The following is a 25462-nucleotide window of genomic DNA, read 5'->3' on the forward strand; positions in this document are numbered from 1 at the left end:
GACCTCATATTCAGATGAAAGTACTGGTTTCCATCCTCTGCTGTCCCTCACCCATGCGCTCTTCTAGGCAGGCCTCATATTTTGGTCACCTCTACTTTCTCCCAGTGTGATGCCTGGCACATAGCAGATGTTCAGTAAATGACAAATTAATGAGCAGATGAGAGGAAAATTTTGGAGAGTTGGTAGGAGGGTGATCTAGATAAAAGCCTACTTATTTGGGTGTGATTTTTGCAAAGTCCTAGTGATTCCTTCATTGGCTGCAGGTCGCTGGACTCCACCGCTTCCCATTTGCAGTGTTTCTCAATCTTGTGGTTGTTCACCTGATTTCATGAAGAAGTTGTAGTTTCATTTTTATCAAAGCTCCTTGTTTTCTTCAAAGAGCACACTGTTGTGCCTGCTGGAACTCACTGCCGTCATCATTCAGTATCTGTGGGGGATTTTTCCAGGACCCCCCCAAGATCCACAGCTGCTCAAGTCTTGTATAAAATGGTGTACTATTTGCATATAACCTACGTACACCCCGCTGGATACTTGAAATCATCTCTAGGTTACTTATAATACCTAATCCAATGTAAATGCTATGCAAATAGTTGCCAGTATGAGCAAATTCAAGTGTTTTTTGAAACTTTCTGGAATTTTCCCCCCAAATAGTTTTCATCCTCAGTTGGCTGAATCTGTGAATGTGGAATCTGCAGTTGCAGAATCCAAGGTTGTAGAGGGCTGACTATACTTGTCAGATTCTAGGACTCTCCATGGGGATCAGATGCTGTCTGAGATGAGTTCAGATTCCTGGTGCCTTAGTGCTAGAAGAAAGGAATTGAGTAAATTCTGCTCCTGGAAACCACAAAGGATTATCAAGAAATCTTCAGGGTATAATTCTGAAAAGATAAAATATATGTACTGTAATAAATATTTATAATGAAAATAGCCTTAATTCCTTTTTACATGTAAAAATACTAAATGTTCATTGCAGAGGATCATAAAGAGCCTCATCCAGGTTAAGTTATTTAATTAATGAAAGAATACTTCAAGTATCTAGGAAGGGAAACAAGCCAAATTCCCAAAACAGGAATGGACAGCAGGGAAATTGGATAGCCTTGGTCTTCTCTTCAGTGACAGAAGCCAATGGAAAAAGTTTAACAGAGTTCTGAGTGAAAAGTTTTAGAACATTCATTACACCAGCAAGGGTATCATTTAAATATAAACGCCACACCATCATCAAAAAGTCTGCAAATAATAAATGTTGGAGTGTGCAGAGAAAGGAATTCTCACACACTGTTGGTGGGGATGTAAATTGGTGCAGGTACTCTGAAGAACAGTATTCAGTTGAGTTCAGTTCAGTCGCTCAGTCATGTCCGACTCTTTGTGACCCCATGAATTGCAGCACGCCAGGCCTCCCTGTCCATCACCAACTCCTGGAGTTCACTCAAAGTCATGTCCATCGAGTCAGTGATGCCATCCAGCCATCTTATCCTCTGTTGTCCCCTTCTCCTCCTGCCCCCAATCCCTCCCAGCATCAGAGTCTTTTCCAATGAGTCAACTCTTTGCATGAGGTGGCCGAAGTACTGGAGTTTCAGCTTTAGCATCATTCCTTCCAAAGAACACCCAGGGCTCATCTTCTTTAGAATGATCTGGTTGGGTCTCCTTGCAGTCCAAGGGACTCTCAAGAATCTTCTCCAATACCACAGTTCAATTCTTCGGCACTCAGCTTTCTTCACAGTCCAACTTTCGCATCCATACATGACCACTGGAAAAACCATAGCCTTGACTAAACGAACCTTTGTTGGCAAAGTAATGTCTCTGCTTTTCAATATGCTATCTAGGTTGGTCGTAACTTTTCTTCCAAGGAGTAAGCGTCTTTTAATTTTGTGGCTGCAGTCACCATCTGCAGTGATTTTGGAGCCCAAAAAGATAAAGTCTGACACTGTTTCCCCATCTATTTGCCATGAAGTGATGGGACTGGATGCCATGATCTTCATTTTCTGAATGTTGAGCTTTAAGCCAACTTTTTCACTCTTCTCTTTCACTTTCATCAAGAGGCTCTTTAGTTCCTCTTCACTTTCTGCCATAAGGGTGGTGTCATCTGCATATCTGAGGTTACTGATATTTCTCCCAGCAATCTTGATTCCAGCTTGTGCTTCTTCCAGCCCAGCGTTTCTCATGATGTACATATAAGTTAAATAAGCAGGGTGACAATATACAGCCTTGACGTATGGAGGTTCCTTAAAAATCTAAAAATACTATATGATCCAGCAATCCCATTCCTGAGCATATATCTGGAAAAGACGAAAACTCTAATTTGAAAAGGTACATGCACCCCAGGGTTCACTGCAGCACAATTTACAATAGCCAAGACATGGAAGCAACCTGAATGTTCTTTGACAGATGAATGAATGAAGAACATATGGTACATACACACAACAGAATACCACTCAGCCATAAAAAAGAATGAAATCATGCCTTTTGCAGCCACATGGATGGACCTAGAGATTATCACAGTAAGTGAAGTAAGACAGAGAAAGACGAATATTCTATGGTATCACTTACATGTGGAATCTAAAAAATGTGATACTAATGAACCTATTTACAAAATAGAAACAGACTCACAGGCGTAGAAAACAAACTTAAGGTTACTGAAAGAGAAAGGTGGGGAAAAGGCAGGGAAGAAGATAAATTGGAAGTATGAGCTTAATAGTTATGTATTACTACTTATAGAATAGATAAACAATAGTCACCTCCTATATAGCACAGGGAACTATATTCAGTATCTTGTAATAATCTGTAATGGCAAAGAATCTGTGAAATAATATATAGGTAGACATATAACTAAATCACTTTGCTATATGCCTGAAACTGACATAACATGGTAGATCAACTGTGCTTCAATAAAAAATAATAATTTCAAATATGAAGGCCATAGGTAGATGGCCTCAAATATGAAAGAACTCAGAAAATACTGATGCCTTCCCTTCTGAGCCATTTTGGTAAAAGATCATGAATTGATGAAATCCAGGGAACCAAGAAATGAACCAGAATACAAATCTTAGGGACGGAAAAGCTATGGTAACAGGACTGGTCGTCAGCATCACATTTATTTTAATAGAGTTAAGACTAAACAACTAGGGGGATTATGATTGGAGAACAGTGTGTGTTATAGATGCAAATTAAGTAAAAATAATGTAAAATTATTGAGGAGGAGATGGAGGTACAATAGTGCTAATCCTTTCACCACAGGCTGTCAGGTGTCTGAAACTGACGCTGAAATAGATCATTAAAACATTTTAATGTCTCCATCCCCTTAATTATTTTCATAAACTCCTTTTTAACTTTGGAAGGGTCTTTTAGGAATTAATTTTTCCTGTGCTAGAGAAACAATCGTTTGAAATCCAGCAATTCCTTCAGCTTCCTTGCAGTTTCCTTTTCTTCTGTGAAATTTAGCTAAAATTAGGCTTAATACTTTATTTTTATATTATGTTATCTATTTTTAAAATTTTTGCTGTGCTGCGTCTTTGTGGTGGTGCATGGGCTTTCTACTAGCTGCAGTGTGCGAGGGCGTCTCCTGTGGTGGAACACGGGCTCTAGTGTGCGCAGGCTCAGTAGTTACGGCCTGCAGCCTCTCTAGTTGAGGTGCGTGGGGCTCCGTAGAAGCGGCATATGCGCTCAGTTGGCCCGCACCATGCGGGATCTTAGTTCCCTGAGCAGGGATTGTACCCATATCCCCTGCATTGGAAGACAAATTCTTAACCACTGGACCACCACGGAAGTCCCAGTACTTTTGTTTTTAAATAATGTATAGGATATAGCTTTTAGAATTGATGCTTTTGAACTGTGGTGTGGGAGAAGACCCTTGAGAGTCCCTTGGACTGCAAGGAGGTCAAACCAGTCAATCCTAAAGGAAATCAGTCCTGAATATTCATTGGAAGGACTGATGTTGAAGCTGAAACTCCAATACTTTGGGTACCTGGTAAGAAGTGACTCCTTGGAAAAGACCCTGATGGTGGGAAAGATTGAAGGCGGGAGAAGGGCATGACAGAGGATGAGATGGTTGGATGGCATCACCGACTCGATGGACATGAGTTTGAGTAAGCTCTGGGAGTTGGTGATGGACAGGGAAGCCTGGAGTGCTGCAGTCCATGGGGTTGCAAAGAGTTGGACACGACTGAACAACTGAACTGAACTGATAGAATATAGTCTCATTCTTTTAAAATTACTCATGCCTGTCTGTCCATCCATCCTGCCTGCATATCCGTGTAAAGGAATGCCCATTACCATCATCACCAAATGTTAATACTAATTATTTTTAGTTGGTGGATTTTGGACAGTTTGTTGCTTTCTTCTTTGTATTTTTCTTTTTGCTCATTTTTGAACAATGAGCATGTATCATTTTAATAAAGTGGATAAGATTATTTAGAAAAGACAGATGAGAGTGGGAGAAACTATATAACATGTAAGAATAAAAATTGAGATGCATAATATATGAAGAACTTCTACAAAATAATAGGAAAAAGGTAAAATGTTCAGTTAAAAAATTGGGGTGATATGCTTATGTAACTCATAAAATAACATATAGAAATAAATATATAAAATGCATCATCACTGAAATCAAGGAAAAGTAAATTTAAATGAGAACTTTTTTTTAAACCTCTCTTACTAAAGACTAGTGATGACTGATAATATACTGTGTTGGGGAGGGTTTCTGGAAATGGGAGTGCTTGCACACTTTTGGTGAAGATATAAATTGAGAAGGCTCTTTTGGAGAGCAATTCAACACTGTTTTCCAACATATAAAAGATATATTCTTAACATCTTGTGACAAGACCATAGTGGAAAAGAATAAGAATTTATATATGTATAATTGAGTCACTGCTGTACAGCACAAATTAACAACTTTGTAAATCAATTGTACTTCAGTAAAATTTTTACAAAGAAAAAAATAAAGAAAAGAAAATATAATGTAAAAAAAAAGATAGATATATGCTTCTGATCTAGTAAATCCACTTTCTCAGAAGTCCTAGCTTAGCTAGAGAAACATTCTCAGAGATGCCCATGAATATCTGCCTGAGGATGTTCATTTAACTCTTCTTGGCAGTAGTGAAAAGCAAAGCAATTAGGGTGACCTTGAACTGTGGAAACTCCTAATTATGAACACGGTAGTTGGCATGTACTGATAAAGAAAGATCTATGTGACAGATCAATCACTAGGTGAAAACAGAACAGCGAGTAATAGAGTGACCTCAGTTATGTAACTATGGAAAGCTGTGTGTTTGTGAGCGATGACTATGGAAATGCAGAGAAAGGACTGGGAGGATACATGGCAGTCTTAGCGGTGGCTCCTCCCGGGCAGGGGTGTGGGGTTGGGGGAGAGCGTGAAGGGAGGCGTTTGTGTTTTATTTCATATGACTTTGTGTTGTTTGAATCTTTTGCCATGAGAATGTATTCATATTATACTTTAAAAAAAATTTTTTAACTGAGGTATATGAAGCTAAAGGTCCATAACTTGATAGTAGGATTTAGATAAAACTGGGGCTGGGACACAAAGTGGAAATGGTGACAGAGGCCGTGGGGAGAAGGAAAGGGGGAAAGGGGATATTTTGTGCTTTAGACGGACCCATAATACCACAGCAAGCAACAATGTGAGACATGCTGACTGCAGGGTTTCTATTGTGAAAGTCTCATCTCCTTGGTACAGTTTAGCTACATATTTGAATTGACCATGAACAGAGAACTCTAAGGGCTTCCCTTGTGGCTCAGCTGGTAAAGAATCTGCCCACAATGTGGGAGACCTGGGTTCGATTCCTGGGTTGGGAAGATCCCCTGGAGAAGTGAAAGGCTACCTACTCTAGTATTCTAGCCTAGAGAATTCCATGGACTGTATAGCTCGTGTGGCCACAAAGAGGTGGACATGACTGAGCAACTTTTACAACATAGTAAAAGTGAAAGTGAAGTCGCTCAGTCGTGTCTGACTCTTTGCAACCCGTGGACTGTAGCCCACCAAGCTCCTCCATCCATGGGATTCTCCAGGCAAGAATACCAGAGTGGGTTGCCATTTGCTTCTCCAGGGGATCTTCCTGACCAAGGGATCGAACCCAGGTTTCCCACATTGCAGGCAGACGCTTTAACCTCTGCACCACCAGGGAAGCCCTTAAATACAAGAATACAGTCTCTCAGAAAACCTCCTATAGAGACACAGAACTTCAGATCCAAGGACTAACATCGAAGATTTCAAGAGAGGACAGGAAGCCAGGTTGAAAGAAGAAAGGGGAGGAGGCGGGAGAGAGGGGGATGAAAGGGGTGGCCTTACAGATGTCTCCTGCCACTTACAGATATCCAGGCATTATGGGACTTGACCCTGGGCCTCCAGAGAAGGGAGGACTGGAACTCGACCCTACCAGAAATCAGACCAGACCAGAACCAGAATTCGAGTTCTCTGCCAAGAGGAGGTGATCAGTCTCCAATCCTCAGCTCAGGCTGAGGGCCCTTCGATCAGATTCCTGCGTCCAGGACCGGAGGACTAGAAAAACAGGGAAGGATAGGAAGGGTTAAGGAGAGGAAAGAGAGAGGGAAGGGGAGAGAGGTCAATAAAGTCTCTTGTTCCTTACTGGTCGGGGCAATCTGACGCAGTTGTCCGTGTCAGGAGGAGACCAGGGACAAAAGGGTCCCAGTTGCAGCTGCTGGGTCTGGTCCATTGGCAGGCAAGCTGGCCCCTGAGTACCCCAAGTGGTCAGGATGTCAGTCTCAGCGAAGAAGAGTCCCCACCAGAGTCGCCATTTGTTGCAGGAAGGTGGACCCCTTCCAGGGCCCGTGTGGCCACAAAGAGGTGCACACGATTGAGCAACTTTCACAACATAAGATGTCCTTCAATAGATGAACAAATAAACTGTAGTACAGCCTTACAATGCAATATCATTCATCAATAAGAAGAAATGGGCTATCCAGCCACAGAAGGGCGTGGGAAAATCTTAAAGGCATATTGCTAAGTAAAACAAGTCAGTCTGAAAAAGCTACATACCATGTGATTCCAACTACATGACCTTCTGGAAAAAGCAGAACTATGGAGATAATAAAAAGGAGAACCCTATGGGGCTTCCCTGGTGAATCAGGCAGTAAAGAATCTGCCTGCGATGCAGGAGACCTCTTAGGCTGGTAAAAGGACACTCACAGAGAAGATGGGAGGGGTAGGCCTAAGGAGTGCAGCATTTGACGGAAATCTCTTTTACTCCACTTAAAATGTATGTATTTCATATCTGTATAGATTTGTGTAGACTATAAACATTATATACACACATACATCTTTTTGGATCAGAGTTTTGAAAATTAGTCTGTAATGTAATAACCTGTGCTGATCAAGGGACTGTACTTGGTTTGGCCTTAATTATTCATGCTATAGACTTTTTGCTGCAGAAGAACACCATAGAGATGGAGGTCACTGGTCTTTTATAATTCTTCCTGGTTCTGTAGTAGGAGTTTCACATTTTAGAGAATTGTGAGCTTCTGTGTAAAAGACGCAGTTCTGCCTTCAAGGGAAGTGCCATGTGTCATAAATAAGAATCAGCCCTGAGAAGGACTCAGAACTCTCTCTCCTGTTCTCCTTAGGGCATCAATTGAAGAGAGATATGGCAAAGATCTGCTCAGCCTCGCTAGGAAGAAGCCATGTGGACAGTCTGAGACCAAGTAGGTGCCACGTTTCTTTCTGGTTTCCAGGTTGTCTGATACCACTCAGGAGCTCCGTCACTTCATCAGACAGACCTGGCCAGTAGGGTGAAATGTGTTGGGTGAAAAAAATGTTTACTTTTTTTCTTATTTCTAGTTGTGAAAAATAGAAATACAGAAAGAAATCTGAAATGAACTATGAAGCCATAACTCATTATTAATATTGTCTAAATTTTCCTTAAGGTCCTTTTCTGTGTATACTTTTTATAATAAACTGTGGAAAATTCTGAAAGAGATGGGAATACCAGACCACCTGACCTGCGTCTTGAGAAATCTGTATGCAGGTCAGGAAGCAACAGTTAGAACTGGACATGGAACAACAAACTGGTTCCAAATAGGAAGAGTACGTCGAGGCTGTATATCGTCACCCTGCTTATTTAACTTCTATGCAGAGTACATCATACGAAACGTTGGACTGGAAGAAACACAAGCTGGTATCAAGATTGCCGGGAGAAATATCAATCACCTCAGATATGCAGATGACACCACCCTTATGGCAGAAAATGAAGAGGAACTAAAAAGCCTCTTGATGAAAGTGAAAGAGAAGACTGAAAAAGTTGGCTTAAAGCTCAACATTCAGAAAACAAAGATCATGGCATCCGGTCCCATCACTTTATGGGAAATAGATGGGGAAACAGTGGAAACAGTGTCAGACTTTATTTTGGGGGGTTCCAAAATCACTGCAGATGGTGATTGCAGCCATGGAATTAAAAGACGCTTACTCCTTGGAAGAAAAGTTATGACCAACCTAGATAGCATATTCAAAAGCAGAGACATTACTTTGCCGACTAAGGTCCATCTAGTCAAGGCTATCGTTTTTCCTGTGGCACGTATGGATGTGAGAGTTGGACTATGAAGAAGGCTGAGCACCGATGAATTGATGCTTTTGAACTGTGGTGTTGGAGAAGACTCTTGAGAGTCCCTTGGACTGCAAGGAGATCCAACCAATCCATTCTGAAGGAGATCAGCCCTGGGATTTCTTTGGAAGGAATGATGCTAAAGCTGAAACTCCAGTACTTTGGCCACCTCATGGGAAGAGTTGACTCATTGGAAAAGACTGTGATGCTGGGAGGGATTGGGGGCAGGAGGAGAAGGGGACAACAGAGGAGGAGATGGCTGGATGGCATCACTGACTCGATGGACGTGAGTCTAAGTGAACTCCGGGAGATGGTGATGGACAGGGAGGCCTGGCGTGCTGCAATTCATAGAGTTGGACACGACTGAGCGACTGAACTGAATTGAACTGAATGCATAATTTTATGCTAGAAATTCAATAGAGTGTATTATTGTTTTATATATATATTTGTATATGTGTATATGTTATATGAAACACATAGTTTGTAATAGTTATGAGAGACTGTCTTTGCATCATTTCATAGTTCTCACCATTGATATGGGGATTCTGTACTTCGATTATTCATTCTTCCATCATTCATTGAACACTCTTGAGGATACAGAGATGTCCAGACATGGTGCCTACTTTGGGAACACAGTCCTTCACGTGCAGGGCTGACTTGGGCAGTCATATTGGATCATATGGGATCATATGGGATCGCAAATGCAGATAGGCTTCAGCACTGGTTTAATACTCTCTGTGTGCTGATATGTGCTCCGTCACCAGTCATGTCTGACTCTGTGCGACCCCATGGACTATAGCCTGCCAGGCTCCTCTGTCCGTGGGATTCTCCAGGCAAGAATACTGGAGTAGGTAGCCCTTTTCTTCTCCAAGGGATCCTCTCGACTCAGGGATTGAACCCACGTATCTTGCATTTCCTTCATTATCAGGAGGATTCTTACTCTTTGCTGTCACTATTTGAAGTTCTTAGTGATTTATAAGCAACGAATGGCACATTTTTGTTTTGCAGTGGGCCTCACAAATTATGTAGCCAGTCCTATGCACATGGAAATTTCTAGATTCCTTCTGTAAGGTAGCATATGGAGGGAGACTTGGGGGAAATAGTTTAGACAGACCTTTGCAGATCTCTGCAGATGATCGTACTTCACGCTGTCGTGCACACTGTTTTGTGCTGTAGACAGCGGCAAATCTGCCCTGAGGTCTGTGTCCTCTCAGAAGCAATAGTGGAGGCAGACAAGACATTACCTTTCCCTTTCTCTCCTCTTGATCGTAAGACACATACACCGACACCCGCACACCCACTCATCCCAGATTGCAAAGTACTGGATTCCTGAGGAGGAGGAAAACACTGGGAGATAATTAAAGTAGTAATAGTTACATAAGGCTTAAAAAGGGGCCCCTGCGTCTGTGGCTCAGTGGTAAAGAATCTGCCTGCCCATGCAGGAGGCTCTGGTTGGATCCCTGGGTCAGGAAGATCCCCTGGGGAAGGAAAGGGCAACCCACTCCAGTATTTGTGCCTGGCGAATCCCATGGACAGAGAAGCCTGGCGAGCTACAGTCCATCGGGTCACAAAGAGTCCGACCTAACTGAGTGACTGAGCACACTGCAGGCCTTAAAATACATATTACCCTCAGACACAGGACACTAGTACATGGAGAATTTATTTGTTGATTATATTATTTATATTTCTGATGTTTTAAATGTAAAAACACACTGAAAAGGCAAACATAATGAATGGCTGTGAATCCATCACTTAAATTTAACAATTATTCATACTCATCATATTTTCTTAATGTAATTTTTTATGAATTTAAATCTGGAGTCAACTAGATTTTACTAAGGATTTCTCCAAGTTTTCCTAGTAATTAGCCATATTTATCGGTAAAACTCTGAGTTCTAGCGTCAGTCATTGTCACAGAGATGTCACCGTTTCTAGGCTCTTGCAGGGGACAGATTTTATTTTGTTTATTATTTATTTATTTTGCCATCTTGGGTTTTAGTTGCAGCCAGCAGACTCCCTAGTTGTGCTGCACGACTTAGTTGCTCCCTGGTATGTGGGGTCTTTGTTCCCCAACCAGGGATTGAACCCATGGCCCCTGCATTGCAAGACATATTCTTAACCGCTGGATTACTGGGGAAGTCCCAAGGGACAGATTTGAAAAGCTTGAGTTCATATTGATATGTCTAATTCCAATTTAATTTATAATTCACTTATATTTATTTCCTCTTACATAGAAAATCTTAGTTCCTGACAATATTAGCATAATTATTGGCTTTCTATGACAATATATATTAAAATGTTTCAAAATGATATTAATACAGCTACTAACAATGAAACTTCTGAATGAAACATTTCTTTACAGTGCTTTTTGCAGTTCCTCTTGCAGTTCCTCTTGACCTTGTATACCACTAAGAATATTGTTTTCTAAGGTCACTTAAAATACTATTTTCTCTGTGTGATTATGTAAGCAGTTTCATATACAGTTAAGCTTATTTGTTTTAAATGTTAAGGATTATTTGTTTCTTGCATGATTTAGCTTCATGTTTTTGAACATGTAAAACATTTCTATATTCACATGTCAGACCTACATAGTATTAGGGTTAGGTAAGTTTCATTGTCATTGAAGGACAGTTTCTGTAGTTTCAAGGAAGATTAGTGGGTCAGTGGATCTAAAGCCTTGTTTATCATAAAGAAAGCAGAAGTCATTTGGAAAGATATCCAAAAAGTTTTTAGATGATGTGAGGGAAAATAGCCATGTTCTCTCACATAGTATTGCTTGGAAAACATATTTAGCAGAATGAGTCTGATGCAAAGTGGTATTTCTTATATTCTTGCATGTTTGATTTATAACTTGGTAAATTTTTCAAGAGACTCTAGCACCAATCTCTTCTGTGAAAAAAGCTCGTCAGTTTTCCTTCTAAGAATTTCTCAGAGAGGAAGGTGAATAGGATATGAGACCTGCGGACTATGATTCCAAGGTTGAAGTGAAAGGCTGCTCAGGTACTTCTGGTTTTGTGACCTCCAGGATGCTCTTTAGGAAGATGCCCTCAATGAACGTGCATGACTTGGCTTGTTCTGGCCTAGGTAGGATTTTTTCACCTCATCGACCACTTTGAGAGACTTCGTCGCTTCTGGTGGGCCCTTTTAGGGTTTAGGCCAAAGTGTTTGTAAGAGTGGCGGGATATTTTCTCTTCCCACAGTTAAGGAGAACACTCGGGAGGAGGGGGCAGGGACATTGTGAGAACACCATCCCCGAGGTTCACATTCGATCCTCGGTTTGTCGTCACCATCTAAACGGAGCAGCAATGAAGTGATGTTGTGGGACGACAAAGCTGATGAGAAACTAAAGAGAGTTTGGGCTCTTTTAGTGGCCTTTTAACCAGTCACTTAGGGTGGGGGAAAATTTTTAGACTCTGAACAGACTTCATCTCTGTCACTTTCCAGCTCCACAGCTCATTGTGGGGAAAGACTTCCAATTCTATCTGAGGCCAAGACCAGCTTTCTCTCTAATTCTAGTCATAAGTCTGCTCTTGAGTGAGGCTCATGCATCTTACTGGACCAGTTTTGCATTTGTTTAGATATGGACACTTTCTAGTGCATTTTCCTTGAGAAATTGTATCATAAGGCAGGGAAAATGTACAGAGACTGTGTATTTAACGTTTTTCTGCTTGATGTGTTGGTAATAATTGGGAATGTTTATATGAGAAAAGGCAGGGAGACATAAGGACTCTTTGTTTGAGGATAAATAGAATGAGAAAAATGAGGTATAGTTAAAAAGAAGGGGCAAAAAAGAAGAAGAAGAAGAAGAAGAGGCCAGCTGAAAGATACAAGGCTTTTAGTTTGTAAAATAGCAGAACTTGCCACCTACATGTATATGTATAGAATACAATCCATGATCCTATGCTGTTGTGGCTTAGAGGCTGGGACCGTGACTTCACTTCGTCCCATTTCTTCTTGAGTGGCTGGAGTGATCCCAGTGAGGTCTGCATTCGTGAGGGTGGCGATGAGCAAGAGAAACCCGAGAGCCACTTCACCTCAAAAGGAAGCTTGTTAAGGAAGTGTAGGACGGGAAGAACTAAAACCACGGGCAAGGGGAGCTATAAGGGAGTAGGAGCCGTGGGTTATGAGGGAGAGAAGGGAGGAGATTGAGAGAAGGTATGAACAATGAGTCATGGTCTTCCCCACAGAAACTGGGAAGTAAGAAATGTGTCTTGTTTTAAGCTGCTAAATCTGTGGTAGTTCGTTCTTCTGTGATAGAACACTGTGCTCACGACTGTCTCTTCCGTTGAGACTCTTAAGGCTGTGGCCATGTCTGTCTTGTACTACTGAATCACCAACATCTGACACCATGCCCGGCCCGCAGTTTATGTGCAATAAGCATATGAGGACTGAAGAATGGATGAAAAAGGAAGTGGTTGGGAATCATAGTTTGAATCCCTCTTTTATTGGCTTTTATCCATATTTGGGGCTGGATGAATCACAAGCTGGAATCAAGATTGCTGGGAGAAATATCAGCAACCTCAGACATGCAGATGATACCATGGCAGAAAGTGAAGAGGAATTAAAGAGCCTCTTGATAAGAGTGAAAGAGGAGAGTGAAAAAACTGGCTTAAAACTCAACATTCGAAAAACTAAGATCATGGCATCTGATCCCATTATTTCATGGCAAATAGAAGGGGAAAAAGTGGAAGCAGTGACAGATTTTATTTCACCGTGGATGAAATAAAGGCCATGAACTTAAAAGATGCTTGCTCCTTGGAAGGAAAGCTATTACAAACTGAGACACTGTATTTAAAAGCAGAGACATCACTTTGCCAACAAAGGTCTTTCTAGTCAAAGCTATGGTTTTTCCAGTGGTCATGTACGGATGTGAGACTTGCAGCATAAAGAATGCTAAAGAATTGATGCTTTCAAACTGTGATGCTGGAGAAGACTCTTGAGAGTCCCTTGGACTGCAAGGAGATCAAACCAGTCAATCCTAAAGGAAATCAACCCTGAATATTCATTGGAAGGACTGATGCTGAAACTCCAATACTTTGGCCACTTGACGCAAAGAGCCAACTTATTAGCAAAGACCCTAGTGCTGGGAAAGACTGAAGCAAATGGAGAAGAGGGCAACAGAGGATGAGATGGTTAGATAGCTTCACCAACTCAATGGATGTGAATCTGAGCAAGCTCTGGAAGATAGTGAAAGACAGGGAAGCCTGGCGTGCTGCAGCGCATGGGGTTGCAAAGAGTTGGACCTGACTTAGCAACTGAACAACAAAAACAACATCCATATTTCTAATTATCATACTTTAAAGAATAATTTGTATCCTTATGAGAAATGGATCATAACTCTTATATTATCCTTGGGGACAATGAAGCATAAAGAATTTTGGCATCTGGCTCCCCCCAGATGAACAGTAAAGCATTTATGATGCTTGGGCCTGGGACTGAGGGGCAATAGAGAGGAAACTGGGCTGAAGAAGCATTGATCTTTTGTTGTCTTCTCAAGCTCATGGGCAAAGATCAGATCATGGGCTATCAGTTAAGATGTGGGCTGGGAGAAACATGCAGTGGCATTATAGTAAGGTTATACAGCCAATTTCCAGAACTGAAGCTACAATGTGCTTTCATTTTTTTTAGCACCCTGAAGCGAGCCCTTGAAGTCTTCAAGCAGCGTAAGTGATTCCTTAAAAATGCATTTGCTGTCCTTGGCGTGTTTGTCATCACAGCTGCGTTTTAACTTGAACAGCTCATACTGGTTTAAAAAGAGCAACTTGGTGATAAATAGCCCTTCAGAGTTGAAATGAGTTGGGGAACTGTCCAGACCTGCACTTCATGATGTGCATTTGACTCATTTCAGGTAGTGGTTCTCACACTGGGAATCCAGGGTGAGGCCCTGGCACTGGTCTTCAGGGGGTCCTGTCCATTTCTAGCATTCCCTGGGCCTGTGACTCAGAGTTTAAGGGCTTTAAATTTTCTGCTCTTAGTGCCTCCAAGCTAAGGACTTTAACATGGCACAGTATGTGCTTAACATGTTTCTGTAGCTAGTTTGGTGGTGCTAGATATCTTTCCATTTCATGTCATATCGATCTGCCTCACTCTTATATTAACATTTCTTCTACAGAATGCCACATTTCTTCTTGAAAACTGGTAAATTTCCCCCCACCCACAGTACTGTTTTTTTCCCATGCTTGCCAATACCAAGAATGTTCGAACTTTTAACACTTTTTTTCCAAACTGAAGGATAAAAAGTGATATATTTCTGAATTTTAAAAATTTTGTTGTTTTTTTTTCAGTAGTTTTAAGGCTGAATATGTTTTCAAATGTTAACTGGCCATTTTTGCCAATCTTTTTAAAAATTTCATGCTCTTTAACCATTGTAAAACCCTGGAATATATATATTTATTTTGATTTGAAGTTCTTTTAATATAGCTATTTACTCTGTTGCATAAATTGCAATTTTTTTTCTAGTTTTTTTTTTGTGTCTCTTCTAACCTTATTCCAAGTTATTTTGACACACACAAGTTTAAAATTTTTTCTTAGGTCTTATCTGTCAATCTTTCTATCTTTAATGCCATCTATAATTTGTATCCTTGGAACAAGAAAAATAAAAATTTCAGTTCTTCTATTAGAAAGGTAAGTCATTCTCTTTACAAAGGTCTCAGAAAATAAAGGGAAAAATACGAATAATCATTCTATCCGGAGAGAAATTTCTTACAGGCTCATGAGATGTTAGAGATGGGAAGAACCTTAGAGTCATGTACTGAGAAATAGGATTGAATTTGAACTTGCAGTGGGTTTAGTAATGTGTGCTAGCATGCAAGCTCCATGAGCTTCTCCCCTGCCTTGGGCATACACTAGGTTAGTGCAGCTAGTGGTGGAAAGCTACACTAAAGTTTTGCTGGCTTGGTTGTAGTGGTCAGGGCAATGCTGGGTATGTGGAGGGGCTTAATAAATGTTGGTGACCAAGTGAAGCAGGTTAACTTTACCACGTGCCCAAGAATTCTGTCTATATTTTAACTTTTTATATGGTTTCTTTGATTTGAATTCAGACATGTAGGGTTTTTTGCTTGTTTTAATTCTTTTTGCAGAAGTAGACAATGTGGCACAAAGTCACATTCACCTTGCACAGACTCTCAGAGAAGAAGCCAGGAAGATGGAAGAATTCCGGGAAAAGCAAAAGTTACTACAAAAAAAGGTTAGATTTATATGTTACATGGTTTATGTGGTTGGGTTGGGTTTATGTGTTATATCTTACACGTATTAAGATGTTGCCTTTCTTCCAGCAGAAAACTCCAGGCTTGTTTCCTCACTGAACTCCTTAGCTCAGCTCCCAATCTCAAGTGCACACACTCGTCTTTTAACCTATGAGATTATTTATCGGGAACCATGTGGGCACTTAGTCTAGACAGGGATGCCTCTGTGCCCATTTACATGCTAGGGCAGTTCTTTTTTAACTTGTTGCAAGAATCAGAGGTCCAGCTTGCTTTCCTGTTCTTTTTCTATCTGCTGCCACTGTTTAAACTATGACTGGAAAGGGGAAGCCCTGTTTTCATAAGGGTCTAGCACATCCAAGGTGGTGGGTTTTCAGTTCACATTCCTCCTTCTGGTCAAGGTGATACGGATGGGTAAGAAGTGGAGGGGACTCAGTTTTCCTTGGAAACCAGAATGTAGTCCAACCGCCCTATTTTACAAATAGGGATACAGTGGTCCTGGGAAATTCAAGTCCTTTTGGCTTCAAAATGGATGTGTTACAAGCTGTTTTTCCTTGATGGATATATTCTGGGCAATTATGTGGCAGGAGGTGGGAGTGAACAGAGTTAATAAAATTGGCAAACATTTAGGAAGTTACAGGATCAAGACAAGAAGTGCAGATTTATATTAAAGTGTTGCTTAGACGAGACCAGCCTCTGTTCTGTCTCCCTTCTGTTTTGGTCCTAAAAGCTTTGTTTTTTTTTTTTTTTTTTTTGGCTGTGCTGAGTCTTTGTCGCCGCAGGGGCTTTTCTCTAGTGTTGCATGGGCTTCGCATGGCAGCGGCATCTCTTGTTGTGGAGCAGAGGCTCTAGGGCCTGCAGGCTCAGTAGTTACAGCTTGAGGGCTCTAGGGCGCAGGCTCAGTAGCTGTGTGTGGGCTTAGCTGTTCCAAGGCACATGGAATCTTCCCAGGCCAGGTATCGAACCTGTGTCCCTGCATAGGCGGGCGGATTCTTATCCACTGTGCCACCAAGGAAATCCCCACAGAACTTTCCTTTAATATCTGGTCTCCAAGGTTGGCATGAACTTCATGGGAGACATAAACTCTTCCCTATGTAGCACTTGAACACACCCACCCAGGTCTCTCCAGACAGGCCTGCATGGACTTCTTGGCGACCTTTCTTCATCCTGGCCCTTTACTCTCTGGAAGTCATTGTCCGCAGTGTGTATATCCAGTTAACAGCTGATTTTACCCATGCCTCAATCCCAGCAACTTTGCCTGTGGTTCTAAATCAGAGTCTAATTCCAACCTCCCTTGTGGCCACTTGACATCTGGAGTGGGTGGAGGCATCTTAAGAGCCTGACTACCTTCCATATACCGTCATTTCATAAGCTGCCCTGACAGCTGTGCCTCTTCTCGGAAGGAAGGGTAGAAACTAACAATTAAGGAACACTATGTCGGGTGTTTTCAGACAAATCCAAGGTTCATGTATTGGGTTTGAGGGGCACATCTGGCCCAAAGTATATGTGTATTACACCCATCTCTCTATTGGATTTTCAGACTCTTTTTGTCTGCCGTTGCAAACCCTGCCTGTTCTCCAAAGGGTTTACAATTTTTCAGCCTTTGACAGTCAGGGTCTGTGCACACATGATTTCCACTAAGAGAAGAGACTTGTTTCCTCACAGTCTTAAGTGCCCTTGGTTTCAGGGAGAGTTTTGTTAATTTTGCAAGGCTTCTGAAACTTCCCTTCCTAGCAAGTTACAAAGACCGAGTTCTCACAGCTGCAACTATTTTGAATTCTCTTAAGCAACAGTGGAGCCTGGGCTCATTCCACTGCTGTCATCAAAGTTCCCCACGTTGTGTGCTCTTGACAGCAGGAAAACAGCTTCTGAGCTTTCTTTGCCAAGTCCAAAGTTTATTCATAAATTTACAGTTACTTGTATCACAGTGAACTATGGGTTGTTCCACTTCTGTATTTAGATACTTTGAAAAAAATTCTTGGAGAATATGTGTCAATGTTAACTTCTCATTTCTACTGGTCAAACCCTGCACGCGTTGGTCTCTCACTTCTTGGAAATTAAGCCATTTCTGTTGGAAATCAATCAGTTGGTTTCTTTTAGTGAACTGGGGCAGGGGAGGTATGGCTGGTAGAACTTTTCAGTGAACTAGCTTATAGAACTAGGAGAAGGCAATGGAAACCCACTCCAGCACTCTTGCCTGGAATATCTCATGGATGGAGGAGCCTGGAAGGCTGCAGTCCATGGGGTCACGAAGAGTTGGACACAACTGAACGACTTCCTTTTCACTTTTCACTTTCATGCATTGGAGAAGGCAATGGCAACCCACTCCAGTGTTCTTGCCTGGAGAATCCCAGGGACAGGGGAACCTGGTGGGCTGCCGTCTATGGGGTTGCACAGAGTCGGACACGACTGAAGTGACTTAGCAGCAGCAGCAGCTTATAGAACTAGTTTTCTGAGGGTGGTGACAAATGCGGCCGTGGCCGTCCCTCCCCAGAGCATAGAGCTGGGCCAGAGAGACTGATGTGACAGTAATCATGTCAGTGGAATGAGCCTTAAAAGATAAGGAAGTGAAGCTGCCAGCCGAACCTGCAGTGGGACACCTAACCTAACTGGTAGGTCTGGGGAGCCTCCTGGAGGCCGTGACCTTGAAGCTAAAGCCAACAGAGTGAAAGATGGTATGAGTGAGGGCAGAGAGAAAGAAGGTTCTCAACCCAGGAGGCGGCAGGCGGGGAGGGATCTTTGGAGCCACACTCAGGAGGTTTTAGGTGCTGAGGTGCTTTCCCAGCCCAGAGCATCCTAAGCCAAACAAAGGAAGCACGTGGTCAATCACTCTGTCCTCTGGTGCCTACATTATGCTTTACTGTCTCAACTAAGACAAGGATGATCTTGGCAGAAGGCCCTGTGTCGAGAGCAAGCTCCAAAGAAGGGAACCTCCTTGGTCACATAGGTTGCCACTTCCAGTTTTCAGGGTATAGTCTGAGTGCAGGTAAACAGACAAACAGACCATTCAGCAGCTCAGTCAGCAATTTACTGCAGGCCATTATTACACATCTCTCCTTCCTTTTCCCCTTCCTCTTGCCTCTCCCCACTTGATAGCTTGCAGGGCTGTGGCTTTGCACTATTTTGTGTTACTGATAAAACATAATCAAATTTCCACTAGAGTCAGTCTAAACAGAATGAATGAGTCTAGAAGAAAAACATCCCTAAGGAGCCCTGGAAGAGGCTCCCTGGTGGTCCAGAGGTTAAGGCTCTGTGCTTCCACTGCATGGGGCGCAGGTTTGATCCCTAGTTGGGGAACTAAGATCCTGCATGCTATATAAGTCCTGAAAGAGGACTCGTGACTTACTGGGGTTACCATGAAAAGGCTACCTTAGAAGTGAGTATGGACATGAGGAGACTTAAATCAAGGTGGTAACAGACAGAACTGGACTGGGTGTCACTGAGTGGTCTTGAGCTATAGCACTCTGTGGGCTCCAGGGATCACACCAGTTAGGTTAGAGCTAGACTGCTGTTAAGATCCTGCTGATACACAAATACAGGAATCCTTGAAGCCAGAGAGAAGAATGGCATGAAGTATAATAGAACTTCGTAGCCACATGAGAGGTGCGTGATGCTGGTGTTATGTAGAACTTGAAGATAAGGAGGCCTGGCTTGGGCCATAAACTATAAAATAATAACAGCTCCTGAACTGGAAGAATGGCGCTGTGTACAAAGGACCACGGACAGACCAGCATTGCTAACTGATCTGCTCTGTGGAGCCTGGGAAATCAAGAAACATTATGAATGTTTCTTGCCCTCTGCCCTCGTCGCAGAGCCACATAGGTGCTCACATGAGCCACACAGCTCTCTGTCTGCAATGGCGGGGATCTGCCTGTGAGTCTTTCCCCGTGGGGTCATGTTTCTGTACTCCGTTTCTTTGGAGCCTTAACCTAGTTACCTCCTGGTCCTTCCATTTCAGCTGGGCTGGGAGATGGGTGCTTTGGTCTCAGAGGGCCCCTTGGGGGCTCTCCCAAGGGAGTTTCATATATTCTACAAAGTTCATATCTGAAGTGAGACCATCCCAAACCTTATATGCAGATATCTCGAAAATCCATCCATATTTGTGCATTATGGTAACAGACAAAAACTTAGTTTTCCAGAAGAAAGAGACATATTTTAATATTCTTAGTACTACTTTGCATTATATAATTTTGTACAAGGGCAATGCCATAACTCATCTTGTTGTATTTCTTGGCTTTTATATACCCATCTGATTTTAGAGGGCTATCATGTGGATAATGGTAGTTTTGGGTAAAGATTAGGAACAAGGACACGGGAGTCTGACTGTGCCCAAATCCCAACTCTGCTACTTGCTGAGAATATTGCCTTGGGTGAGGTTACCCAGGGGATGGGGATGAGTACTCACAATCGTGATGCATGAAAGTCACTTAGGCCATAATAGTGTGGGAGTTGCCATTATATCTGGGCTGTGCTTAGTTGCTCAGTCATGTCCGACTCTTTGCAACCCCATGGACTGTAGCTCAGGTTCCTCTGTCCATGGGGATTCTCTAGGCAAGAATGCTGGAGTGGGTTGCCATGCCCTCCTCCAGGGAATCTTCCCAGCACAGGGATTGAACCCATGTCTCCTGCATTGCAGGTAGATTCTTTACCATTTGAGCCACCAGGGAAGCCCATTGTTATGTCTGAGAGTTGCATTATTATCAGTCCCATTACTTTGACTAATAAAAGTATTGTCACAGCCACAGCAAAGAAATTGCTCCCAAGTGATCTCAACCAAGTAGCTTACCTTTCTGGATTGGATGGTGTACAATGTAGGACTGATCAGCTGTTCCACAAACATCTCTTCCCTTCATACTGCCTGGGCTCCTTGCCTGTGATGGGAATGCCTTTGACAGATGCCACAGAAGTGAATGTTTCTGAGTTCCTAACTGCGCTGATGCAGGCTTACAGAATAAAGAACCCTTTTAAAATGAGCATCATTTTTGAAACTTGAGGCTTCCCTGGTGGCTCAGATAATAAAAAATCTGCCTGTGGTGTGGGAGACCCGGGTTTAATCCCTGAGCCAGGAAGATTTCCTGGAGAATGGAATGGCTACTCCCTCCAGTCTTCTTGCTTGGAGAATTCCATGGACAGAGGAGCCTGGCAGGGTCACAAAGAGTCAGACATGACTGAGTGACTAACACTTGAAGCCTAAGTTTCTTGATTCCAGGTTTACTGATGAGAATACTCTAAGGTGATCCATGATTCTCAGCAGTGGCTGGTGGCCACCCAGGTTCAAAGGTAGGCAAATTGTTCAGCCTTTCTGTGTTGCACTCTCCTTATTTGTGAAATGGGAGTGATAATAAATAGCACGTCTACTCCTCTGGGTTGTGTGAGGACTAAACAAGGTAAGCCATGTCAAACACTTAGCTCTCAAAATAAACTGGTGTTAACAATTATCTTTATTAATAGTGCTTGTGGTCTCTTTGCAGACGGAGCTTATAATGGATGCTGCCCATAAACAAAAGAGCTTACAATTCAAGAAAACCATGGATGTAAGTCTTACTATATTGCTTTAAAAAAAATGGTGACATTTTATGAAATCCTGCACTGTGTATCAACATTTTCCTGAAAATAACATTTGTAAAGTCTTTTAAAGAAAACAGCCTTTAGTGGTTTGACTTTCTTTCCTTTTAAGGCCTTGGAAAGATTGAGGATGAAATTAGAAGAAATACAATGATGTTATCTTTCCAGCAACCTGGGAAAATATAGCAAGTCAACTTAAATATTTCAGAGCAGAGCATGTATAGTATATGATACCTTTTATCTTGTTGGATTGAACTTCTTCCCTGTAAGACTGTTTTGAATCTTGATTTCTTACCTATTTTTATTGTTTTAAGATATCTGCAAACTGTAAAAACCATCTTTGCTTTAAGTAATTTATTTAAAAAGTGCTTATCAAGATAGAACTGAGACAAGTTGCTGGGATCTCACACTAGCTTTTCGTGAGTCCTCTATTGTTGAATTGTGTTACTGGAACATCTGTGACTCCATCTTTGTACAGAAGTATCATCATATATTCTGTGACTGTGACATCATACCTGGTTACCTGGTCAAAAAAGAAAATGCCACCAATGTTGATGGTATAAGCAGTCTATTTTGCATGTTTTCTTTTGTTGGGGAAGTGTGAAATTTCCTCAGTTCTGTCTTGCCACAGCAAAGATTTGAAATGGCAGACCAGTGTTACAGCTCAGAGTTTTATTTGGCAAGCAAAGGAAAGTACACCCTTGAGGCATGAAGGTGGGCTGATCCCAAAGGAGAGGCCTCAATCCATCTTGGCTTCCTTCTTTTATATGCTTGTCTCCTCCCTACCTTGAGCCTGCCCTATGCAAATTGGGCTAGCCAAGAAGAGGGTGTATTTGTTTATGAGAACTGAAGTTCTCACTCCAGTCTGCAGATATTCTTCTGTTTCATTTTTGCAGGCTTTTTCTTTTCTTCGTCTTTTAGCCACTGCCATTTTGGACTCCATTTTCCTATTCTAACTACCTAACATCCCCCCGACCCCAAGAGATGGGAGGCCCAATTCTCTGGGAGTAGGGGCGTCAAGGTCTCTCTGGCTACTTCCTGCTGAGCTGGGATGGTGAGGGGCATTGGGCCTCCCCCTCTCTTGCTAGTCTCAAGCCTCAGAGTCCTTATAGCAGTGTCCATCTAAGGGTGAGTAATATTTTCCATGGTCGGGTGTAGTTTTATATATCCTTGTTGAACTGGCACTGCATATTGTAGTTTGTTGACCTGGGCAGAGACAAAACAGGTTAGACAATTGATAATACATGGAGCAATCACAAGCAGTATTAATATGGTGATAACAGGGATTAGTAGGGATATTAGCCAACTCCAAATTCACCCTTGCCAGGAGAAGGATCCCCCAAAGAGAGATTGTAGCCAACCCAAGAACTCTCCAGCTCATTCTTTGAGCTCCCATAGGATCTGAATGTTTTTCTTGAGGACTGTGAGACTTTCTTTAACTTGGTTGGAGGTATTTACCATCTCATTTAAGATGGCTCAAGTTCCTCCTTGTTCAGGGATCAGGGGCTCTATCTCCTGTCTATTTTGGAGTACAACCCCTGCCAAGCTCTGTTGGCTCTTTAGAGCTATCCTGAGAAATCTTGTCCCCAGAAAATTAATTTTGGGGGTATTCATTCGAATGGCACTTATTTGTAGTCCTAAATAGGTATCTGAGATCTACTAGGGTATACTGAGTATCCTCTTCTGTTTTCTTCCACAGTTTGACTAGTGATTAGTGAATCCAGCAGTTGTGCCCTGGTATCTTAACAGCTGCAGGGGTAGAAAATATTACAGGGTAGGGCCCTTCCGTGTGGGCTGGAGTTGAGCCTTTGGGGACCCATCTTTCCAGACTTTAATTAGCACTTGAGTCCCTGGAGCATATAGTGGTGGCTCTTTAGAATCTTTTGGGTCCTGGTTGACACCCCACACATGTATATCCTGTTGGAATTGCCCAATGGCCATGGTATAAGACCAGAGATTCTGAGCCTCTGGATCTAGGAAGAGGTCATTGATATAAACAAAAGGTCTTCCATATAGCATCTCATAAGAACTAAGACCAACCTGTTCCTTAGGGGTAATAGGGGTGCAGAGGAGAGCTATTGGTAAAGCCTCCTTCCATCCCAGGGAGGTCTCTTGGGTTATCTTTTTGATCACTGATTTTAAGAATTGGTTGGCTCTTTCTACTTTTCCTGAAGACTGAGGCCTCCAGGCACAATGGAGTTACTAAGTAATGCTCAGTGCTTTAGAAACCCCTTGGGTGACCTTAGAAATAAATGATGTCCCATTGTCACTTTGTAATGACCTGGGCAGACCAAATCTTAGAATGATTTCATGGATTTCATGGAGCATTGTTTTTTACCACCTCCTCAGCCTTCTTAGTCCAGGTGGGAAAGACTTCAATCCATCCTGTGAATGTATCTATCATGACTAGTAGGTATTTAAACCCTTGAGAAACTGGAGTCTGGGTGAAGTCCATCTGCCAGTCCTCTCCTGGGTAGGTCCCATGCCATTGGATGGGCTGGGCCAGCTGAGGTCTTTGAGCTCTTTGGGGGTTGTTTAATTGGCAAGTGGGACAAAAGGAGACCACTTGCCTTATAGTTATTTGGAGGCCTTTTCCTCTGAAGGACCTTTCTAGTAATCTTTGGAGGACCTTCTCCCCTAAATAAGTGGTGGCATGTAGGAGTTAACCAACTTCAATTGGAGCTTCCCAGGCAGAAAAAGGAGTCCCTCCTCTTGGAACCATCCCATATGATCTTCTTGAAAGCTCTCACTCTTAGCTTTAAGAGTCTTACCTTCAGTGTATGAAGGAGTTTCTGGCAAATTAAGTCTGTGGAACTAAGGTGGCAACCCCTATTAGGTCACTGTTCTGCAATGCTGCTCTTAGCTGCTTGATAGGCTGCTTGGTTCCCTCGTGCCACCTTCGTGCTCCCTTTTTGGTGTCCTTTACAGTGGGAGACTGAAACCTCAGTAGGCAGATGGACTGCCTCCAAGAGCCTAAGGATTTGGTCACCCTACTTGATTGGGGACCCTCGGGTGGTCAAGTGGCCCCTTTCTTTCCAATAGCAGCATGTGCATGCAGCACCAGAAAGGCATACTTGGAGTCAGTGTAAATGGCTACTCTTTTTCCTTTTCCCAGCTCTAAAGCTCAGGGCTATGAGCTCAGCCAATTGGGCTGAAGTACCTGGTGACAAAGGATTAGCCTCTATGGTCTCAAAATTGGAGACTACTGTATATCCAGCTCTTCTTTTCCCATCTAAGACCAAGCTACTTCCATCAGTGTACCAGATTTCTTCAGGATTGGTCAGAGGAGCTTCTGATAATCCCTCTCAGGGTTTTGCCCAGTGGTCCAAAGTTTCTAGGCAAGAGTGAAAGAGGAGAGAGCCCTCAGGGGTAGGCTGGAGGGTAGCTGGGTTAAGAACCTCAGAAGGATATGTAGTTTGGCCTGGATTTTTCATCAGCACTACTTGATACCTGAGGATCCTTTGATCAGACATCCATAAATGGCCTTTCCCATTAAAAAGTTGTTTCACTTGGTGGCTGGTAAAAATAGTTTGCCCCCAAGAGAGAGTTTTAAAGCATCTTCCATCAGGACTGCAATAGCTGCAAGATTTCAAAAGCAGGGAAAGATCTCTTCCCAATAAGGGAGTAGGACACTTAGGGACCCCCTGAAATTGGTGGGAAAGTATTTGCCCATCCCAGCAACAAAGATGTGCTCAGGTGAATCTTTTTGTATTGTTTTTCCTGTAGCACCCAAAACCATACAGGTTTGGGAGGAGAAGGCTCTGGAACAGAAGGTCAGGAAGAGTAGGTAGCCCCTGTGTCAACCAAGAAATTCTTGGACCTATCTGCCACATCCAGTTGCACCCTTGGTTCCATCCCTGTTGATGGCTATCTGTGGCAGGTGGGCTGGCTGGAGCAGGCCGCTTCAGTCCTGTTGAACCATCATGAGGGAAGGCTTGGCACTTGACCTTGAGGCTCTCAGGTCCCTAGGGCAGAGTGCTGCCCAATGTCCCAATTGATGGCATTTGTAGCAAGCCATTTTAGGAGACTTGCCATGGTTTGAACACTCTTTGGCCCAATGTCCTGCCTGTCTACAGATTAGGCATTTGTTTCATGCCTTGTCCTTCAAGGACTTGGGTTTTGCCATAG

General features: G+C 42.6%; 1 protein-coding gene across 1 annotated transcript in view; it reads left to right on the forward strand.

The window, feature by feature from the left end:
* PSTPIP2 (proline-serine-threonine phosphatase interacting protein 2) overlaps nt 1-25462 on the forward strand; it is a 94482-nt gene that overhangs the window by 49079 nt on the left and 19941 nt on the right. Inside the window, exons 3-6 of the mRNA XM_040264558.1 lie at nt 7594-7671; nt 14196-14230; nt 15647-15753; nt 21241-21303. Of these exons, the coding sequence (XP_040120492.1) occupies nt 7594-7671; nt 14196-14230; nt 15647-15753; nt 21241-21303 (283 nt within the window). The remainder of the gene's footprint in view (nt 1-7593; nt 7672-14195; nt 14231-15646; nt 15754-21240; nt 21304-25462) is intronic.

This window comes from Oryx dammah, unplaced genomic scaffold, assembly GCF_014754425.2.
Source record: "Oryx dammah isolate SB20612 unplaced genomic scaffold, SCBI_Odam_1.1 HiC_scaffold_22, whole genome shotgun sequence".
Taxonomy (NCBI): Eukaryota; Metazoa; Chordata; class Mammalia; order Artiodactyla; family Bovidae; genus Oryx; species Oryx dammah.